Source organism: Barbatula barbatula (genome assembly GCF_947034865.1).
Source record: "Barbatula barbatula genome assembly, chromosome: 6".
Taxonomy (NCBI): Eukaryota; Metazoa; Chordata; class Actinopteri; order Cypriniformes; family Nemacheilidae; genus Barbatula; species Barbatula barbatula.
In genome coordinates, this window is record NC_136765.1 from 19200846 (window position 1) to 19217314 (window position 16469).

Genomic DNA, 16469 nt, shown 5'->3' on the forward strand with positions numbered 1-16469 from the left:
GATACTTGTAAGTCGCTTTGGATAAAAGCGTCTGCCAAATGAATAAATGTAAATGTAAATGGATAATACCATGGTGTATCGATACTAAAGCATATTTACTTTACTAGTCTTGTACGTTTATTCATTGGTATGAACATCATTTTTGCAAATTCTTTTTACAAGTCATGTGCCGAATAATAAATCAGTTTAAATTACTTTTATAACGTTATATGCACAAATAAACTGCCACAGGCACTAAATTATTCATAAATTTCTACATCAGCCCTTGAAATTACCTTATGTATATACTAGTGATCCATTCGTCCATTTGTTGTCTTTTTCTTTTAAATACAATCGTTTATATGAACTTTTAAAGCGGTTGAACAAACGCTCTAATTGACGTATTTTTAGTCAGGCAGATGTTAGGACAGCACGCTCAGCGCTGAAGGACCCCTCAGCCTCCAAACATGGCGGCGGTCACAAGGCTGTGTTGTGTCCTCAGGTTATCATATGAAGGTGAATTTAAATCTTTAACTTCTGACTGTCTCGTGGTTTTGTCTTTGTTAAGTGTTGTTGCTGTTTATAGTTACTTAAATAAGTGCATACTTAAGGATAAATGTAGTTTAGAAGAGGTTTCGAAGATAAAGCTAACATGAGCATGCTTACTCTGTCAGACACCAGGAATAAAATAAATCTGCTAAAACACGCTTCGGTGAGTCTCTTACGAAAAATGTCTTCTGTAAGTTGTATCGCGACTCTGACATTCCTATCTGAAATTGTCGTACAGACCTTAGAAATATAGAGGAGGTGCACTGGTTCAATTCGTTACTATATTTGAAATAGATGTCATATATATATATATATATATATGATTCAAAAATCCGATTTTTTGCAGATAATAATAGGAGGTTTGAAATGTATTACGTTCTTCACACAGAAGTAGTTGCACAGTAATTTGCTTTACATCGGTGTCTGATGACGTCAACTATTAACGTTATATTTTAAGGTATGAAGTCATGTTAGCGTTTTTAAGATATTGAGTTCACTTGCGTGTAGATAATTTATTTTCTCTGGCTATTGTATTCAATATTGTTCATTATGAAACGTATTTGACCTTGTTCCTTAAATGATATTTTCCAATAGCAGTTAGATCTGTTACTGACAGTAAGCATTTTAAATTGGGTGCACATTTTTCTGGATGCAAAGCACATATATAGTGACTCTGATCAAATTTACATATATAACTAGGACTGTTTATTACTGCACCAAATGCGAAATAGATTGTACTGGTAAACATGAATATACTGTACTCTGCACTCCTACATTGTTTCTGTAGTTATCTATTTTATTTAAACTGGTCAAACCAGCATTGGGACAGTTCTGGTATCATAATCTGTAATCGCTGATCCTGGTTTGGGTACTGAATTTTGCAGAGCTGGCTTTGTATTAGGTAGCACAGAATTCTTATTCTTGCTTTGGAGAAAAGTCTTAACTGTCTTTATTGTCAACAGGTGTTGGAACACTGAGGGCACCAGGGGGCGCCGCTCACTTCTCCCACTTTGTCAGACGCAGTCCCACCCAGTACGCTCCAGTCACAGCCACCCTGCAGCCAAACAGACATAGCAGCTTCTTCAACAAACGTAAAACGCTTATGAGACTGTTATATTAGCGTTAATGTTTATGCTTTTATGTGCATCCACAGAAGTCTTGACATTTTGAAGCTTAGTGGTTAGGGATCAGGACCAGCAGCCCTTGAACAGGACATTTAACCTCAGGTCACCCTAGAAGGGATTAGAAGTGCATAAATTGATTTTGATTCAGATTCATTTGTCTGCTGAATGTTATTTGCAAGTTTGCAATCATTTTATCATTAGTAGTGACCACGGCAAGCTCATGACATAAACAATAAGCTACTTTATTCTTTTGTGAACCTTAAAATCAACTTTAGGAACCTTTTATACTGCTGCTGTAGGTTTATGCATGATTTTCTGACGCATACATTTTACCAGTATGGACAAATTTTAGACAATTATTTTTTAGCATTTACAATCTCTGCTTCATTATGAAATCTGCCCATAAATATGACTTATTTAAGCTTAATATGCAGAAGGTGCAATTTATCCATTAAGGGATAGTTCATCCATAAATGTCATAATTTACTCGCCCTCAGATTATTCCTGTATAAATGTCTTTGTTCTATTGAACACAAAGATTGATGTTTGGTAGAATGTTAGCAGTTTTCAGTACTGGGACATCATCCTTCACCATAGAAGAAAAAAATGAAAGCATATCATGTAAAAAAAATTATAAAAGTATTTTGCATTCTTTCTATCATTCTTTCAAATATCTTTCCTTGTGTTCATCATAGCAAAGTAATTTATACATGTATGAAATTACATGAGAAATTACATCCTTTGGCGAAATATCCCTTTAAAAATTGTATGCAACTGCTCATTTGCACTATGAGACATATCCCTCTTTGTTTAAATGGTACAATTTAAAAAAATATATTACGGTTACAAAAGAGAAGTTTGTTCTTTTAAAAATTATCTTGTTTTTAACTTTTCAAACTACATGGGGATGTGCCTGCAGGGTCTCTTGCAGATGGTGCGATTACGTCAGTCCGGATGCAAGTGTGTGTTTGCTTGAGGTTGATGTCAGTCTGTGTGTATTGGGGAAGTTTGGCTGTCAGATAGAATTATGATGTTTCTATAACTGCTTTTGTTGAAATCGGATGCATCATTAGGTCTGGCAGCCCTCTCGCTCTCATCTAATTAAGTCCTAATTAAATCTGAACAACATCAAACAACTCCCAATGTCCCAGATCAGCCACACAGTCACAGACACCGAATGTGGATGAAAGTCCATCCTTGCATTGCAAAACCAACAGCTGAAATGAACATAGATAGGCTAACAAATTACTAGTTAGATTATTCTTTGTTTTGTCACATTGTCTAATTAGCTGGCTGTGTTTTGACAAACTGTTAACAGACAGTGTGACTATAGGTGTGTGTGTGTTTGATTGTTTGATTCACATGTGTCTTTTTCACTCAGTGACAGCTGAAGAACTCTGGCGGGGTGTCTTAGCTGAGACGGGCGCCGGTGCCAGAAAAGGACGAGGAAAGAGAACCAAACGTAAATTAAAAAGAGATCTCAACAGAGGACAGAATCTTGGAGAAGGTACACATTACCCACAATTCTCTTCTTTCTTTTCTGTTTTAGAACATATATAAACATATAAAGCTGTAATGATGCTAATTTAAGTTTCCCAAACCTTAAGTACATTATTCAGTTCATCAAGACAGACATCACAAAACCTGTCTTGTGCGTCAGTGAGACTGATATTGAGTTACTTATTCAGTGAGTGTTTCATCAGAGTGATTCACAACATTTCCTAACTCCTTGTGATCCTTAAGCTGCGTTCAGATCTCTAAGATGTATTCAGAAGGCGTTCCTAGCTCTTGTCGTGGTTACACAACAACAATGCAGGAGGATAAATGAAAACCGACACGTAGCCTACGGCGTAGGTCCGTAAAAATCTGCCTTTAGGGGTCTACCCTCAAGCGTCTGAAATGCCTTTGATCCAGCACCTGGATTCACTTTGCCTACAGCGTAATTTTTTGAAACCTCTTAATAACTCTTTTTATTTTTTTTGGATATAACTCACATCAATCAGGTCCTGAACTTTGTCTCTTATTAACTCTTTTAATTTCAGTCCCGCTGAAATTTTAGTCTTTATTTTCTCAATCATGCATGTTTTTAAACCAAAACATCAGACGCGCAAGCGATTTGGTTCCAATGGACACCCATCCTTTGTATTCAGAATGACACCACTCATAAAACGTAAACAAATAAAGAAAATTTTACATACATTTTTAGTACTAGCTTTAGTATTAGTGTCCTCTGGGCGGGGGCTTTCGTCACCATCATTTAGTCAAAAAACAAGCCTCTCGTTCGCCTGCAGCGGATGTTATACATTATCGTTAATAGCGATGCCAATATGGATATTTCTCTTAAACAAATGCATAGATTCGCTTCAGAAGACCTTTGATATAGGGTTGGTGCAACGGTGTGTCATGCATTCTGACTTCTTTACAATGTTAAACGTGCACTCTTCTCATGCTTCGCATGCAGCATGCCCACGCATCAACCATGGAGAGCGGGAGGAGCATGCGCAAAAGTCACTTGAACTTGAGAGAGAGAGAGATGTTCGCGAAGTTCAGCTGTGGTGTTTGTTCGCTGCATTTGGGTAATTAATGTTATATAAATGATGGATATAACACTTGATTTTGAGGGAGTTTGAAAGGGTCCCAGTGCTAAAAGATTCTGGACATGAACCGCACGCGGTAAGTGAAACTGATGTCTGTGTTTTCTTGGCAATGTGTGCGCACGTGCTTTAGTTCCACCCCCCTTCACGCGTCACATGTTTTCGGAAATAAGTGAACAGCTGTATCTGTCTTTATAAATTTTATCAAACTAAAGTCTCTGCGGATATTTGAAGGGTGCGATACTATTCAGTAAGTAATCAAGATTACCATGAGATATACAGGTAACTTTCTGAGTTATGGCCACTTTAAGACCACAGAGCCGTGTCGAGCCTTTCTTTGATCGAAATATTTGCCACCCATTCAATCCCATTCTACCGCTTGGAAGTAAAAGTAAACGTGGTATTATAACTCCGACTGCATTATTCTTCAAGAAGAAAGTCGCATTCACTTAGGATGCCTTGAGGGTAAGATAAACATGGGGACATTTTTAATCAAGCCTGAAGTAACCCTTTAACCCCATGCTTCTATATGAATTATCTCTATTGGTAAATGTCTGCCAGTGTATGCCCATTTGCTTTACTGCATAAGAATTTTCACTCCTTTAAAAAATAACATTATTGTTTATTGGTATTTCACTCAGTTTGCACACAGCTAATGATAAAATAGCTTTGAAGTTCAGTAGTTCATATTTTCTGTTAGAATCTAACCCTCTGTTAAGCTGATATCACTCACAGAGGGTCACTTTTATTGAGTCCAATTATTTACTTTCACTTAAAAAGACCTCAAGGGAGTTCTATCGATTGGTCTCTCACTCTCTCTCTTCAGTTCATTGAGTCTTTTTCTGAAGCAAAGCTTCATCTAATAACCAGTAACAGCGTCTGTACTTGCGTGATGTCATCCTCAGGTCGTGCTGGGTATCTGTGGCCCGGTCTGAACACGGCAGTGTATAAGGATGGTTCCGTCCAGAAGCCCTCACAGCGAGGGGACGCAGAGCAAAAAGAGGTCACAGCCGCACTGGAACGCCAAAGAGATGAATGGGACAAGCGCAGGAAGACCAAGATAAAGAGAGAGAGGGGATGGACGGGCAACTCCTGGGGTGGGATCAGTCTTGGCCCGCCAGACCCAGGCCCTAACGGAGGTGTGTGTGCACTTTATAATAGGGATGCTCCGATCCGATATTTGTATCGGGTATCGGCGTCGATACTGAATACAATTCTTGATCGGGTATCAGTGCAATTTGTCACCGATACCCGATCTGACATAAAATTTGTGCTAGACGATGTAAAAGTTCATGGAGACACCGGTGCTTAAACTCTCTCGTGGGCGTGCTTTGCGCAACGTGTGACATCATACGCTAGCAACGTGCAACATCATACGCTAGCAACGTGCGACATCATACACTAGCAACGTGCGACATCATACGCTAGCAACGTGCGACATCATACACTAGCAACGTGCGACATCATACGCTAGCAACGTGCTCTGTACATAGTGCACGTGAACAAGTGAACATATAGCAGCGAACAGCATGGAGCGAGCCAAAATATCTGTCATTTGGAGTTATTTTACAACAGCTACGCCAATAAGTTCCACCACTTTCATTGTTATGGATGGGCAACCGCTGTCCGTCGTTGCGAATAATGGCTTCAGACTCCTTATAAACCACCTGGAGCCGCAGTATGACACGCCGAAGCGTAAATATTTATCTCTACCTTGAACTGTACCGAAAAGTCTGCAAACACATATCCGAAAAAATTAAAGATGTCAATGCGGTGAGTTTTACAACCGATATCTGGAGCTGCTACATGTCCCCCGTGTCGCTTTTAAGTTTTACCGCACACTGGTTGGATGAGAATTTTGTGCCACAAAATGCCACGTTAAATGCAACAAACATGGGAAGCTAGTGTTTTATTAATCTGTTTCTGTGTTGGATGTTAAATTTTATTCTCACTAAACTTTGGTTTAGTTAAGTAGACTTTGCTTTAGTGACTAAAGCATTAAAAAGATCTGATTCCTGTTATTTTGAATATCTAAAGCAGTAAAGCTATTATTTTTTTGCTCAATTTCAGCTGCTTTATTGCGAATTGATTTTTAAATTATTTTTGCACTTTCTTAAAAATTATTAAGAGATTTTGTTTCCATTAATTATACCCGTTTATCAAGGTAGTGAAGCTGTTGTTATATTCAGCTGCTTAATTTGCACTTTAATTTTGAATGTCTTTTGTCCAAAGATAGTGAACACTTTTGTTTTATTTTTCATTTGTTTTGCACCGGTGCTGGTTTAATAAACTATTTACTAAATTTGTGAATCATTAGTTTGTTATTTTGTTTTACGGGGTCAGGAAATTTATGTTAAGTCGATCCTGATGTCTTGCACAGCAATGCACATAGTTTATTAAGTAATTGTGCACTTTAAATTTTTTACCTTAGTATCGGATCGGTACTCTGTATCGGCCAATACTGAATCTCAGGTATCGGAATCGGTATCGGAAGCAAAGAAGGTGGATCGGAGCATCCCTACTTTATAAATGTAGATATTAGATGTGTCAGTAACGTTATTATTAATATCACATGGCCCAATTTCAGGGTATATGAAAAATACACAGCAGCTATTGTTTGTTTAGTCTAATTTGAAAAGAGACGTGCAGGTTTAAAACAACAAGAAAATGTTTTTTACACTCATACTACACACTACATGTGATCTAATATCTGCATGCTTTAGTTGCTTTGAGGCACACACTCCTCTCTCTCAAAACTAGTTGCAGAAAGTGCAATCTCCTTGTAATTACACTGCTGTTCAATGTCGTTCTGCCACTTACCGTCTTGGTTTCCCGCTGTCTGATTGGCTGGCGGGAGGTAGGCGCAATCTTGGGTAGTCCTGTGATGGATTGCCCAGCAACAGTGATGCTCGAAGTCTAAATCACGTCAACCTTTTCACCCCGAATCACTCGGCAACACCCCCAGCTTTAAATCTAGGAAATATTCTCGCCTCTCACAGGCAAAATAAAAGACCTGTGATGAGTTACTGCAGCAAGCGTAGACCCCCCGGGGGCAGAGGTCATAACAGACTGCTCTGCAAATCTCGTTTAACACTCTCGCTGTCCCTAATCAAACACAAATAGGGATTGTTCAGGTGCGCTTTCAGCAATCGGTGTACAGCTCAACCTGTGCTGTTTTGGGGATTAAAACGTTTTGTTTTTCTCCACAGAAACGTATGAAGATTTCGACTCGCGTGTCATAGAGGTGAGTACAACACGTAATTGCAACTGAATTTAAAACTCATTTAACTCTCACAATTATAATAGAGAGACTTCTGAGTGAATGTGACATGATTGAATATAGGCATTAGAAATAGACAAAAATAGGTCCCTTTTTTTATCTATCGCTGTTTGATATATATTGTAAAAGTGGGCAATTGTATTGTGTTTTTTAAGAACATAAACTGAACTATTATATATTCTGCATTCTCACTAATGTAAATGTAATACCAAAGGAAGTAAATTTCAAATGTGCGCCTTTGTCATATTCATAAGTAGTTTTTTTGGACTGTGTGTGAGAGTCTCGAGTGGTTTTCTGTGTGTGTGTGTGTGTGTGTGTACACACTGTATTTAATTCTCTCAAAGTTTCTCATCCACTCTTAACTGCCTGACGTGGGCTGACAGGATACCAGATCTGCACAACACAAAATTAGCATGTAGTGTGGAGCGTCTGGAGCATTATCTAATTATACACGACAATGAACGTTTGATAAACAAATCTCTGCATGGAGCCCCAGGCTGGCACCACCAGACTCATTTGGCAGAAATGTTGCTGATTTCAGTATGGAAAACGGAGTACAGAGGTTCACCTCGGGTCTTCTCTCTCTTTGCTCGCTCTCTCTCTGTTACTCTGCTGCACATTGCATGTTGTCTTCCTTCTTGTCCTCTGATAGTTTCATTTCCATAAAGCTTTATTGGCAGAGGTGTAGACAGGTTTATAGTCTAACCTTTTCCTATATGAACACTTCATGAAATCCGAAGAAAGGCTGATATTCCGATGATTTATGTTAAAAGAACTTCTCTCTCTTTCATACTGTCTCTCTGTCTTGTTGATGGATGTGTCAGTGCTCTTGGCACTGGCAGTAGTGATTAGTAGTGCATAAGACTGTGAGTCAGACCCCTCAGTCTTTTCTAGTGTCAGATGATTTAAAGGAATAGTTTGGACAAAAGTTCACTCGCCCTACAAACAGCGAAAAGGAGAAAGAGAAAAGTTCATCCGAATTCTTGCTACAAAATTAACAAAAACCTTAAAAGTTTGTGCAACTCGTTTTATAGCTTCTGCAGTTCACTTTAGAAGAAAATCATTTGAAATGCTCTGTGACATTCTCAGGCTTGCTTTCTGCTCTGTATTCCTCTCCAGCCCTCCCTCCCTCTCCCTCATTCTCCCTGGTGTCCTGAAAGGGAACAAGCAAAGACAGTAAGAGCCCGAGTACTTATAAAAGCACATGAATTAAGCGACATATTTCCGGTAAAGCCCAGCAACTCTCCTAAGGACAGAAGTCATCTGCCAAGAGAGAGGGACGAGAGCCAGAGTGCTCAAGAGCGCATGACACTAGAGAGAGATGGCTGATGGTAACAGAAGAGTGATATAAAGATGTAATGGTTATGGAGATGGATTAAAAGAAGAAGAATTTTATAGTTATGGCCTTCAATCTGACCCATTTGCGCCGCGGTTTATCATTTCTTGTAAAGCTTAGATGACCTAATTTCCTATTTGTCGCATCGGCACATTTTTCATTGTGGTTGATTTGATGCTATGGTCACCTTGGAGGCAAGCGGACCAAACACGTTTGTGTGTTTAGCATGCGTCTAATCAAATAAGATGATTTCCATTGTATGTACAGATGTGCTTTCTTATCAAAGTTGTTAACAAGGACTTAATGTTTGTTGTTAAAGGGATATTTCACCGGCAAATCAAAATTTACCCATGTTTTACTAAGCCTCAAGGCATCCTGATTCCTGACTGAATACGACTTTCATCTTGAAGAATTAGGCTGTCGAAGTTACTGTATAATGCCAAGTATTATTGTACTTCCAAGCGGTATAATGTCAGTGAATGGGCATCAACTTTTTGAAGCTGCAAGAACATCTCTACACGGCTCTGTGGTCTTAACAAAGGTCTTCTGAAGCAAATCAATGCGTTTGAGAGAAATATCCATATTGACAGCGCTATTAACGTTGATATCTAGCTTCCGTTATCCCTCGGCTGCACGTGAACCAGAGGCTTGTTTTTCTGGCAAATGACGGTGACATGGAGGAGGCGCCTCCTATTGTGGAACAAACAAAAAAATGCAGTGTTCGTCACAGGAAATTACATCACGCCTGCATAATTTTCCGGAAAAACAAAAGGGATCCTTTTAACTCTAAACACCTATAAATAACAAACCATTTGACCACGGCACTTTCTCCAAAGCCTTTTCTGAATCATTTTGATGTTCATTGTCAAACTTCAGACAAGCCATGTGGGCCTTCTTGGGCAGGAGGACCATGCGGGTGCTTCACGATTTTAATCTATTGTGGCATAGCGAGTTACCAATGGGCTGATCTTTAACCTTTCCCACGATCATCTTTCCCCATTGGGTAAATCTTGCAGGGAGCTCCAGACCAAGGACAATTGATAGTTATTTTGTATAATAACAAAATATTTGGTCCTAATTTCCGAATAATAATAATAATAAATAATTGCACCAACAGTTGTCTTCTAACCAAGCTTCTGTCTGTAGCCTATTCAAGGTTTGTGCAGGTCTACAATCTTGTCCACATCCTTTGAAACGTATTTGGTCATGGACCATGGTGGTGGATAGGTTGAAATGAAAGATACAGATTCTGGTGGCAGGCATCTTTATATACATAAGCTGATTTAGGAGTACTTTCTTAAAGTGACAGGACTAATATGTGGTCCATATAGGCACATATCCAATCTGTGGAGCCAGAATACTTGCGGCTTGGTAGGGATCAAATACTTATTTAACTGACTGAAATGCTAATCAATTTATAACCTTTACATAACATCTTTTCTCCAGATTTTTTTATATTCTGTCTCTTATCAGTTAACATAAACTTACCATTAAAATTATAGACCCTTCATTTCTTTGCAAGCAGGCAAACTTACAAAATCAGCAGGGGGTCAAATAATTATTTCCCTCACTGTATTCTTATATGTAAATTATGTAAAAAAATGTATATTTAAAATATATTTATATAGTGACAGATTTGGTTTATAATAGCTCGGCAGAAGTTTTTTTTACCACCATTATTGTGAAGAGGTGGAGTTGTTTTTTTAATTTAGTGATAATTTATGGGTTAATACAACAGTCCAATAGTGATTGGATAATAACACGACCCAGTCCAAGTACAAATAATGAGCAGATGCTAGTGTTTTGTGCCTTTGCGTTGTCAAAGTAAACCTCAATCATTGTGAAGCCCAAAACAAAAGTGTATTGGGATTGGTTACGGAGTTGGGTGTGTGTGTGCTTGTCTAACAGTCTGAACAGATGGCATTTATTTCACACTCACACAGAATGCAGGTGGGAGTCACCCCCCATCTTTCTCTGTTTTTCCCAAATAAACATTGTTCTTTTTTCCTGTCATCGTTTTTAGTAATTCCACTTAAATAGCACTGTGTCAAATGACTTGGATTTAGAACCATCCACTGTGTACATCTGCTGTTATAATTTGTTCCGCGTGATTTGACCAGTAGACAGACTAGCAACACTGATATCCTTGTCACCTATGTGACCTGCTACCTACAAACCTGATGTCTTTGCGTTTGCTTTGATCCCAAAATTTTCGACCCAAATGTAAATAGGTTCAAAGAAATGGGTGCAGTGGATTTTTCTCCTGAATAGTTTTTTTCTGTTAGTGTGGGTTGTGCAATGTTTAATCAAAAGCCTGAATGTGTTTTAGTGGAAGCATATTCATTCTTGCACACCTGTTCGTTGTCTTGGCCCAACTGCAAAACTGTTGGTTTGATGATTTGAATTGAAACAGATTTATGGCATGCTCAGATAAGTGTCTCTTGTGCGGAGTCCCTGCATCAAACAATTTCGTTCTTCCAGTCAGAGGTCTTTTTTCCCCCATTACTACGATACCCCTACAGCAAACTGTTACACAACCGACTGCAGGGAGCGATATAAAAATACTTGTCTATAAATGCGTCATCCTATACAATTACAGCCTACAGCGAGAGGAAGCACATGTGTGCATGAGGAACACTGCAGTATTGAGAGATTTCATTGGAGCCCTTTCCAGTATGCTTATACTGGCTCCTGCTGGTTGCTTATTGGAAGTGCACACTAAAATGTCTCCTTTGCAGATATTGACAGGAGTCATATGTGATGTTTGTTCTTGATCGACAGGTCAAGAGTGTGTTTAACATCACAGCCAAGGAGGGGAGGAAGAGATCTATTAGCGCTCTGGTCGCTGTCGGCAATGGAAACGGGGCCGCAGGTGAATTCAAACACACACTCTTTATTAATGATGGTTCTTTAAAGGCTAAATGGCTTGTTAGTGGTAACAGATGGCAGTGACATTAAGAAAAGAGACGGATCTAATAATCTTACCCTCAGCTGAGACTGGCTATCATGCCAGTGACTTTAATAGTCGCAGAGTGTCTGGAGTGTATGGAGCGACCCTGTAGTAATAAGTTGAATATGTGGGTGGAAAGACAGAATGGCCATAATCGAGAGGTAATGGGCTGTTTTCTTCACCTCTCCGCAGGATTTGCACTGGGGAAGGCAGCAGACAGGAACACTGCACTAAGAAAAGTATGACACCGGTCATACTTACAATATCATAATGTTCTAAATGCATCTTTAATAACCTTATAAGTGTCAACTGTGCAAGATGTTTAGGTTTCTTTTTTGAAATCGAACATCCAGGGTTGAAAATGAACACCTTCAACTGTTGTGCTTCAGCCAGCCAGATAAGGTATTTTTTGCAATTCTGTGTTTTTACAGGCAAAGAACCGAGCTGTGCATTATCTCTACTACATTGAAAGATACAACAACCATACCAGTGAGTCATACAACACTTTAAAGATCTGTGGTCACCCTGCAGAAACAGTAAATGTTGTGTATATGTTTGTCTGGGGTTTGAAAGACAACTTCTGCTGGTCAACCTAATCTGTTTCATAGTTATCTGACAAGATCAAAAATTTCTTACGCAGGAGTTCTTGGTCTATTTGCTAAAGTTTAGAAAATAAAATGTGTTGATGCGAGAAATGTTTACATTTTGTACATTTTGATTTGACTGTCATGAAGAGAGAGAAACAGTTTGATGTGAAACTCTGTTTTGCCTCCATTTATCTGTCTTTAAATGAATTTTTATCCTCATGTGCAGTATATCATGACATCGAGTCCACCTTTAAAAGGACCACGCTAAGAATAAAGAAACAAAACGAAGGTAATAGATTTGGTTGCACACATTTAAAGCTTTTTAAATCCATTTTATCTGTTGAACATATTTGTGGTACCCATTTCAGACTTCTCTTCACACCTAGTCCAAGCCACAGCCGATCATGTCCATCTATGTCTTTTATTTGAGACGGTCTGTGATTCAGACTCTGATCCATAGTCTTGTTTCTACATCAATTTATAAATAACACACTTCGATAGGAAGTGGCCCCGCACGTTCCTCTCACACCTCATCATTGATCACATCTCATCTCTGGCACCTGAGAAATGAAACCTGGCAGAAACTCTTATGACTAGATCTAGACCCTTGGGAGACCTGTGATGTGTGGCTAATACCGTTATTTTACACATGTTTTCTCCATGTGCTCTCAGGTTATGGATTGCACTGTCATAGGGCTGTTATCACTCTCTGTAAACTGATTGGAATACAGGACATGTATGCTAAAGTGGAGGGCTCCGTCAACCTCCTCAACATCACCAGAGCTCTCTTTCATGGCCTGGCCAGTCAGGTAAGACTTTGTAACCAAACCCATACTCTCTGGAGAACCTTTTTGTCTAAATGGTTGCAAAAGGAATTTTCTGTTTTTCACGAAAGGTTCTTTGAGGCGAAAAAGGTTATTCAGATTATAAGAATGTAAGACATATATGGTTCTTTAAAGAACCTTTGACTGAAAGGTCTGTTGTGGAATCAAAAATGTATATTTGGCATCGCTGTGAAGAAACTTTTAAGCATCTTTATTTTTAGCCAATAGAGTGTAGCCAATAATCTTCTTAGGGGGCTGTGTGATGTTTTTCTTGTTTTTCCGTCGCAATATTCCTGTCCCATTACATCATACCAGTAATAACAAGTAAGTAGAAAATAAATTCCTTAAGCTGGCCGTTAATGTAAATCCAACCATAAAATCATTTTTTTTATAGAAATGATATTTAAACAAATGGGATGTTGAACCAAGAACATTCCCTACTAAGTAAAATCACAGTCACGTACTGATACTGTGTAAAGTGTCGGAACAATGTGATTTGAAGTAACTTTATCTTTCTTACTCATTTATCTTATCCATAAAAAAAACAATAAAGTTAATATATAATCACACCAAATACAAACCAGTTTGTCATTGCAGTCCTGTTTCTAGAAAGATAGATCATGCACAGACCACTCTAATGATGTTAGCCTGGTGCACCTGTGCAACCAGAAAGAGTTCAAGCTAAATTAATTTAATTCCAGGCAGTTCAAGAGTTCTTGCTGATTGGCTCTCCCGAGAGAAGTAGGTGTTATGAGGAGAGAGAGCGAGAGATATCACTGCAGAATAAGCCATTGTTCACAGAGAGTTTATAGTGTTAAATGAGCATAATAAAAGATAATTAGGGACAATGTTCCTTCTAAGATGCGCATTGCTTCCACATGTCTCCACGCACGGCATATCTATGCAGCCTATAAAATAAAATCCACCCTTGATCTGTAAATAAAATAAATGCATTGCAAAATGATACAGAATAAATAGTTGTGCAAGTAAGTGAGTGAGAGTTGACAACAAGTGATAACTACAGTAAAACAATGACTAACAATGTCCAGCCAATGACATGATGTGCCTTACACGTATTTACTTATGCAGCCAATCAATGTCATTCACAGCACTTTATGCGTACGTGCCGCTGTTTAGCAGGTTAACGTATAGCTGACGGTGCGGGGCAAAGTGCCGAACTATGGCGAAATAAATGGGCAGTGGCACATCCACTCACCAAGCCAAAGTAAAAAAGAAATACGGTTCATTTAAGATTGAATGGCTGTTGGAGTATGTGCGAACATGAGAGTAAGAGGTGAAACTGGATGAGATCTTTTTTTTTTTTTGAGCGAGAAAGGGCTACTCTGCAAAACACGCTTCTCTCTGTGCACCTGGACCCTCACAGCCCCAGCCTAGAGATGGACATTCTTCTGAACAGCTGCAGACTAAAATTCGGGGAAAGAAGCTGTCCAAACTGGACCTACTTTACTGCAGAATTTTTTATGTGTATCTTTAACTATACAGCTGGTCACTTTTCGTGTTTTACTGATGAACATACACAGCTCATGAAAAACTAGATTTTTGTCTTTTTCATTATAAGTAGGCCAAATCACATATATTAAAAGTAATCGGAAATAACTGCTGTAATTGTTATGATCTTAGGTTTTGGACCGGTGTGATACTGGTGTGCCCACAATGTGCACGTTTGATGTTGCTCACATTGGTCCAATGAATTTTCAGGGAGTTTGTATGTATGCTCAGACACATGAAAAATTAGGGGGGACATTGATTCTGGACATCCTGACCTGTTGGATGTCAATACATGTCAATTAGTTTTTTTTTTAAATAGAACTGATCAACCCATTGCTAGAGCCTTGCTCTACTAGTTGAGCTACAAAACTCCACGCTTGTAATCGCCCCTCCTCTTTCCTTCCTTCTACAGGAGACTCATCAGACTCTGGCTGATAAAAAGCAGCTTAACGTGGTGGAGTTCAGGGACGAGCAGGGGCCTCTGCCTGTCATCGTGGCCCGGCCTCAGCTCGGTGCCCGTAACGAACCGGAAGTGCAGGATGAGGTACCCAACACACGTCTGCACTGGGCGGAAGTGAAAGCCGCGCAGGGCGTTAAGAGATCAGTGTGGGCAGGGGTCAAAAGGACCATCTGGTGATCTGAACAAGACTGAACAATGATATCCTGCTGGACTGCACCGGTGGCTCTGATTTCTGGGATCAGGTGCCTGGACTGGATGCATGCTCCTAAACCATACTTTTACAGCACAGTAAAGGAACAGTTCACCCAAAAATGAGTTCAAAATCTGAATACATTTCTTTCTTCTGATGAACACTGAGAAAGATGTTTTGAAGAATGCTTGTAACCAAACAGTTCTTGGCCACCATTGACTACCATAGTGTATAAAATTACAATGGTAGTCAAAAGTGCCCCAGAAATACATTCTTAAAATTGTTCAACAGTACCAAATTTGTATAAACGCAGTTTTTCCTACAGTGGAAGACAATGGCAGCCAATAATTGTTTGGGTACAAGCATTCTTTTAAATATATTTCTCTGTGTTAATCAGAACAAAGAAATGTATACAGATTTGGAACAACTTGAATGTGAGAAAATGAAGACATTTTCATTTTTGGGTGAATTGTTCCTTTAAGGGTTCTTTCAAGTACTCATGGAGTTTCTGAGTATATATTTCTAGTTCATGGCAATGTGAATGTTTGAAGAGATATTTATTATTGTTTTTCAATCTTTCACATTCTACTTCTATTTACCTGTAAGTAACATTACTGTAAGAGCACCAATAAATCTACAATGAACCCATTAGACACCTCTGTTTCTCTATTTCATTTAAGTAACAGCTCATAAATTTTATTAGGATTCCTTGTTGTGCCAACAATTCAGCCAATTAAATTTTTTCAGTAGCACAGAGAATCCAGCTCAGATCTTCTCAAAATAGTTATGCTTTCCCAATATCAAGCTATTTGTTTTGAAAAAGGTAGCAGTGCAGCACGACAAAATTATACATTGCAGCTTCTTAGGTGAGATTTGCAGTTGAGTTATCTAAAGAAATAGTCAAACCCTGTCACTAATGTATTGTTTTCACAAGAACTGGTTGATTCAAAACAAATTCTTATGATGATTCAAAACTGTTCCCAATGGTCATTTATAATTGTTTTTATTAAAAATGCTTAAATATAGTTGAAACTCAGTCTTTGTGTTCCAGGAATGTAAATTGAGGTTTTAATTGTAATCTGGTGCT

General features: G+C 38.7%; 1 protein-coding gene across 1 annotated transcript; it reads left to right on the top strand.

Annotated features, from left to right (window-relative positions):
- The first annotated feature begins 368 nt into the window (after positions 1-368).
- On the top strand, positions 369-16038 carry mrps5 (mitochondrial ribosomal protein S5). The gene is made up of 11 exons (XM_079459154.1): positions 369-495; positions 1491-1619; positions 3034-3159; positions 5152-5385; positions 7456-7490; positions 11644-11734; positions 12005-12051; positions 12244-12301; positions 12626-12688; positions 13072-13208; positions 15145-16038. Exons 1-11 carry the CDS (start codon positions 447-449, stop codon positions 15367-15369), a joined length of 1194 nt encoding a protein of 397 aa, XP_079315280.1. The 5' UTR covers positions 369-446; the 3' UTR covers positions 15370-16038.
- The last annotated feature ends 431 nt before the right edge of the window (positions 16039-16469 follow it).

Excerpts from the sequence above, each read along its gene's own strand:
- mrps5 (XM_079459154.1), top strand. The coding sequence starts at position 447 with ATGGCGGCGGTCACAAGGCTGTGTTGTGTCCTCAGGTTATCATATGAA. Across the intron at positions 11,735-12,004 it reads CAATGGAAACGGGGCCGCAG|GATTTGCACTGGGGAAGGCA; the intron begins GTGAATTCAAAC and ends ACCTCTCCGCAG. Across the intron at positions 12,302-12,625 it reads AAGATACAACAACCATACCA|TATATCATGACATCGAGTCC; the intron begins GTGAGTCATACA and ends CCTCATGTGCAG.